The sequence below is a fragment of the Pseudomyrmex gracilis genome, unplaced genomic scaffold, assembly GCF_002006095.1.
Source record: "Pseudomyrmex gracilis isolate BER0280 unplaced genomic scaffold, ASM200609v1 scaffold_64, whole genome shotgun sequence".
NCBI classification, from domain to species: domain Eukaryota; kingdom Metazoa; phylum Arthropoda; class Insecta; order Hymenoptera; family Formicidae; genus Pseudomyrmex; species Pseudomyrmex gracilis.
The window spans coordinates 433,511-439,510 of record NW_018020648.1 but is presented as its reverse complement, the minus strand read 5'-3'; the positions used below and the strand labels follow the sequence as shown (position 1 = coordinate 439,510).

General features: G+C 46.4%; 1 protein-coding gene across 7 annotated transcripts in view; it reads right to left on the bottom strand.

Annotated features, from left to right (window-relative positions):
* Positions 1 to 339: 339 nt before the first annotated feature.
* Positions 340 to 6,000, bottom strand: part of LOC109854409 (amyloid beta A4 precursor protein-binding family B member 1-interacting protein-like) — a 132,557-nt gene continuing 126,896 nt past the window's right edge. For all 7 annotated transcript variants that reach the window (XM_020427468.1, XM_020427469.1, XM_020427466.1 and 4 more), the window contains 4 exons: positions 5,848 to 6,000; positions 5,103 to 5,615; positions 4,617 to 4,988; positions 340 to 4,522 (listed from right to left, as the gene is read on the bottom strand). In XM_020427468.1, coding sequence (XP_020283057.1) covers positions 3,125 to 4,522; positions 4,617 to 4,988; positions 5,103 to 5,615; positions 5,848 to 6,000 — 2,436 coding nt within the window. In that variant the 3' untranslated portion in view covers positions 340 to 3,124. The remainder of the gene's footprint in view (positions 4,523 to 4,616; positions 4,989 to 5,102; positions 5,616 to 5,847) is intronic.

Sequence of the window (6,000 nt, the reverse complement as noted above, 5' to 3'; positions counted from 1 at the left end):
CATACGACGGTTTCTCGCTTTAAGTGTTAGAGGTTTTATTTCTCTTGTTTAACTATCGTTATTTAAGTAATTCGATTGTGTTTACAGTTTACGCAGATTCGTGCTCGCTCTCTTCTCTCTCTCGGCGCTCGCTTCGAGAAGACACGTCGGTGCGACCACGTGGCGAGAGTCTCTTGAAATAATCGGGAAAAAGTTTTTTTCGCGCACAGGCACGGCGTGAAAATCGGCGTAAAAACCGGTTATAAAAACGTTTTATAAAACTGGAAAAAGTTCTCACGCACAGACACACACGACACTTTCTTGACAGAATTGGAAAAGTTCTCGCACAAATCGGTTTTTTTTTTTTTTTTAGAGCAAAAATAACGACGAATCAGAAGTGATCTGATGTCGACCGAACTACTGTCTCGCGAAAGTTGATTGAAAAGCCACTTGTATAGACACTTGGCGTATCTTTTCTATATTTTTCAGTAGAGTTTAGAGTTTACTTGAAGATTATCGCGCTAATTTTTGTTTGTTTTTTTTTCTCAGAAAAACGGGAACATCAAAAGACATTTTTCCCAAAAATCGGTCGCCATTCGCGACGATGTGGTGTTTTTCTTAATCACATACAACGGCTACGGCGAAATATTTCTTTGCGTATCAAAATTCGATCTTATAAAATACTTTCTTATACGGAAATCACATCGCACCAACGAGCTTGCTCGAGCGGTTCCCCATTTTTTTTTTTTTTATATATATAATATATATGTATATAAAAAATTCGACACGATACAGTACGCATCGTATAAGAGTTCGTAGAAGAGAGTCCGATTACAAACGTTCACATGTAAAGTTTCATGCAAATATGCGAGATACAAATCGAGATATAAAACTACATCAGCTACTACGTGACCCCCTCGATAAAGGCTCGGCTAGTCGTTGCTGAAGATTCCATTGGCGATCACAAACGGGAAGCTGTATATACTGAATGATATAATTGTTCTTCTTCGTCATTTGCTGTGTGTACTGTGGAGACTGTACGCGACGATCGATCTCGCTGCGTATTTTTTTCACTTTCTCCGCGATCTCGGCGAAACAAGTTCGCACGTGACGCGATCTAATTCTAAAACGTCTTGGAAACAACAAGAAGGGAAGGAGCAGTCGAAAACCGCCAAGACAAACGAATCGAATGACGCGCGCGTTCGCGCGATATGTGACGTTTCTTGGCGGTATTTGTTTTTTTTTTTTTTTTCATCTACTTATCTCCGGCCGAATCGCCGAAGACGAGGTTTTCCTTTCATCTCGTCCGTCCGAAACACTCGCGCAGACTCTTGACGAGTTATTTTCCCCGTCGAACAAAAAGGAAATGGCGTAAACGAGATCTCGCGCGACACACGTGATGGGTGTGTCGCACTTCGACGAGAAGACACGCTCGTCGTCACACATCGGGCGCGTTCGACGAACGCCACGGACGTTTAATCCTCATCACGTCCGCGCTCCGAAGCGTGTGTGTTCGGATTGTATGACAATAACTACACACACACACACACACACACAAGTCCGATGCAAACGCGCAATCAGTTTATATACATATATATCTATGCACAAGGATGTAATCGCGCGTCGAAAAATGGTACTCTCATAAAACTTGGCTTCTTCTCGCGTCGTTTAAAAAAAAAAAACTCTCGCTGTGCGAAAGGTGTTCGTGTTTTCACAGTACCAAGTGAGATCACTTTCGCTTCGCGCCGGGAACAGAATTTTCCGTCGGCTTTTCTTTTCTTCAGCGCTGCAGTTTACACATTATAGAATATATGCGATCGATTTTCGTTACGATAATCTTTGGGGAGGGTGGGGGGCGGGGGAGGGGAAATATAGAATCCGAATCAAGCTTTTTATTTCGAAAAAGCGAAGAACAAACTTGCTCTCATGTACAAATTATATAAAATATATATATATATATATTAATTCTCCTCGTTCGCGGGGTAAAATTTATTAGAAAAACAAATATATGTTGCAAAATGTTTTTGCGACGCCTCTGAAGCGATATAATTGAAAAGAAAACAACAAAAAACAAAAACGCTTGTCGGAAAATAAATTTAAGTCAAGTGCCGAACTCAATGTTTTCAGTTACTTTTTTTTTTAATTAGCAATCGAACGATTCAAATTTGAAAAATATCTTAATAGATTATACTTTGCGCGCGCGCGTGTGTATATATATATATATATATAATTTTAAATTTTAATATTACTTTTATCACATCCACAAGAGAGTATACTTGAGAAAATCGCAGACGAGGCAGTTAGCGGTTATGAAATATGCGCACAAATAGAACTCTCGACCGAAAAATGCGATTCGACTATTTTCCCTTTTTTTTGTGTTTTTTTGTTTTTTTTTTTTAATTTTTTTTCCGTCGAAAATTGCGTCGCGTCTTCTGCTTCTCCTTGTCGTCTCTTCATTTCTCAAACCGATCACGAAAGCACGGGCGTTAATCGCTTAACATTTATATATCACATCCTTTTTATGTATGTGCGGCAGTGTTTCTTGTATGTATTGTGATCATAAACGCTATCGAAAATTTGCGGGCTCGCGTTCGAGTTTAATTCGTTGCTCAAAAAGAACGTCTTTTTCAATCGCCTCCCACCGATTTTCCGCATCAAAAACCTAATCTCGCATCGATAATGCAAGGATGATTTATCATTTTTTTTTTTTTTTTTTTTTTCTGTAATTCGTCCAGAACTTTCCGTAATCTCATTTTCCTTCGATTGACATTCAGTTTGTCAATCAATTTTGTTACGGAGAGAGCCAAATCCGAGTTGGCAGATATATTATTATTTCGCTCAAACCTGAACAACAAACTCCCCCCGATTCGAAAGATAAAATCTATCAACGTAGAGCTCGACAACAAAGTGTGCAACGAAAACGTGTATAATCCTTCTTGTTACAACCGAAGAAGCATTTCTCCTGCGTCTCATCGATTCGATTCTTCGGATAAAGAAAGTGCAGCTATAAACACACGTGGACTCAACGTAGCCGGCATCCCGGAACGGTCGCGTGCCGTCCCCCGCACTCTTCTCAGTCCTTCCACCAGCCGCAGAGACAGCAGTACCATCGCCTCTCGGGATGAGGCTGAATTATCTGCTATTGTCAGTGCATCGCCCTGGTAGTGGTGAGATGTGTGGTCTCGGCCCGTTTCGGCGGCGGCGGCGGTGGTCTCCTCTTGCCCGCGATCGCGTTCACGATGTTTATACTGCGATTCTCATCGGCAAACCTCACTGTCGGCTGTCGCGCCGGACTGGACGCGTACTCGACCGGTCCGTGCGGATCCGTAGCGTACACGTTCTCGTACAAATTGTCCGCGCCGTAGTGTTCTTGCACCCAGTTGGACACGTTGGTTTCCCTGTAGTCCGCCACGGCTGGCGGCGGATCACGGAAACCGAGCACCTCGTGCGGCGTCGTCGTCGAGTCTAGCTTGCACTTTTGCGCGACCTGCCACTTCTTCCTCATCACTCTCTGGAGATCCTTCAGGAAGTCGCCCGGCGGCGCTTGATCGGACGCGGCCAGTTTCTTCGGCGACGTGAGTCTGGTGCTGTCGGATCGTCTAGGCGGCGTGGGTTTACGTTGTGGCAGAGCGGGACTTCCGGGTTCTTGCTGGGGAGGCAAATTGAACGTGATTTTCTTACCGGTTCCGGTCTTCGACTTGGGCGACGTCGGGGGTTCCTGAATGGTTACCCGACGTTGCGGCTGCGGACTCGAGGCCGCTTTCAGCTCGGCCAGATAGGGTGGAGCCGCGTAATGACCGCTACCTTGCTTCATGGCGCTGCGTCGCACGGTATCCATGTTCGGATTCGGCCTGATGGGTTGCACGACATTGATGGTGTGATGATGAGGACCGTGACTCGCGTAAACCGATTCGGACTTGGAGTTCTGTCTGCCGAGACTCTGGGAGTGTTGCGGTTGTTGGGAACCGTAAGCCGGCGGTGGTACAAACGGCGGCGGTGCGGCGAAGCTCGGCGAGCTCGGTGTGAACGTCGGCGTGCTCGCCGTCGATCCCGGATAGGAACTGTGAGGAGAAGGTACGGAATTGGCGTTATTGTTAACGTGAGCGTTCGGAGACGCGTTCGAATTGAAATTCTGATTGGAATTCTGGATTGAATTGCTGTTAACCGTAACACTGTTCGCGTTAGCGTACATTTGATTCGACTGCGATCTGAGATTGGGAGTGTGCGTGGGTGTATTTTCCGGGGTAATAGAGTTCGTGGGAGTGGACTGCTTGGGTCTAGCTCGACGTATCGTTCCGGTTTCGCCAACCAGAGGGCTGGGCGGTGGCGGCAGAGACGCGAGACTCAACGAGGAGCCTGTGAGTTCTGGCGTGTTGCAAACTGGCAGTTCGCCTGGCGCGGGTGGCGGCGGGAGAGAATCAAGCGAGAGATTCGACCGAAACATCTCGGGTGGCGGCGGTGGAAGTGGCTCGCTGTCGGACTCAACTTCTTCGGTGACTCTCGACGGCGACGGTGGTGGCGGCAGTGAAGTTATCGAATCCATCTGCAATGCGTATAAAGTTTTCGTACGTATTAAACAATATCGTTTAAAATCATAATCATAGGTTTATCACACCACAAAGACGTCATACACATACCATACACGATTGTATCGGACTCGTCGGCGTCTTCTCCTGACTGTCCGATCTGTTATATCCCATTGGACTCGCTCTCTCCCTCACCGGTGTACCGGGAGGCACAGGACTAACGGGTGTTGCGTTTCCAGATCTGTGATGTCTCTTAAGCGTTCCGGAGCCATCGGAATCGGTGCCGCTTCGCCGACGACTGTGTCTTCTGGTCAGCGTGCCCGATCCCGAACTCGTCGGACTCGGACAGGAATCCGGTTCGTCTCGCACGGTTTCACCGACCTCCTTCAACTGCCTAGTGATCGACGTGAGAGGCAACTTCGGATTCATTGACGGTTTTCGCTTTATCGTGCCGGTCGGAAATTCACCACATTCGAAGGCCACCTAATTATCGCAATAATATAAAAATTACATAATTACGCGCAATCGCGCGATAACATTGAAACGATTAATTTCATGAGTTTCATCATTACTTTGATAGCGCGTGATTATATTCACCTCACAGCTACTCGGTGCCCCGTCGGACAAGCATCCGCTGGAGCTAGAGCTGCTCGCTCTGCTCAGTCTGCCATCGTTGTTGTAACTCTGTCGTTGTTCCGAATTGTAACTCTGCCTTTGACCGTCGTACTGTCTTGTCTGCGCGACCGTAGTTTCGTTGCTGTGCCTCACGTTTTCGGCAAACTGCCTCGCGTTATCATTCGTCGTGTTATATTGGGTCTGATTCGGTGGCGCCGCGATAGAGCTGACGGAACACGATCTGGCGTGCGCCAGCAGATCCAGATCCTCTTGCGCCAGCTCATCTACGAGCGCTCGGTAATTTTCCATCAGTTGCCTGCCGTACTTGGCCACGCGAATCCCGACCATCCATCGCTCCAGAGACGCGTTGTCCTCCGCGCACAGGAATTTGATGTACTTGGTGGACTTGGGCTGTTGCAGTCGCGGATGTTTCACGGCGAAGCAGAAATCGGTGGGCGCTTTGTATTTCTTTCGCCAACCGACGCCGTAGTAAACCTGAGAGATAACAAATAAAAATATCTCTTCCGGAAAGTGTGAATAGAAAGTGATTTGTAAAATTGTCAACAGTTTCGTAGAAAATAAACATAAATGAAAGAAAACAATGTGCGCAACCAAGTGATCTTAAAACATAATTTTGAAAAAAATATAATAAAAAAGCATTCGACTGTGTGTTCTGTTGCAATTACTGAAATTTCTCTTTTAAAAGCACATGAAAAACGTGACAAACCTGATTAACGTCGAAAGTTGCCAGACACACGAGATCCCGAGCGGTGCGAGCCTTCTCCTTCGGCCAATAATAGAGACCGGAGGCTCGTAGAATGAAGTGATACCTCTTCCAACCCTTCTTGCTGTCCGATTTCAAGTATAGAGGACCCTCGAC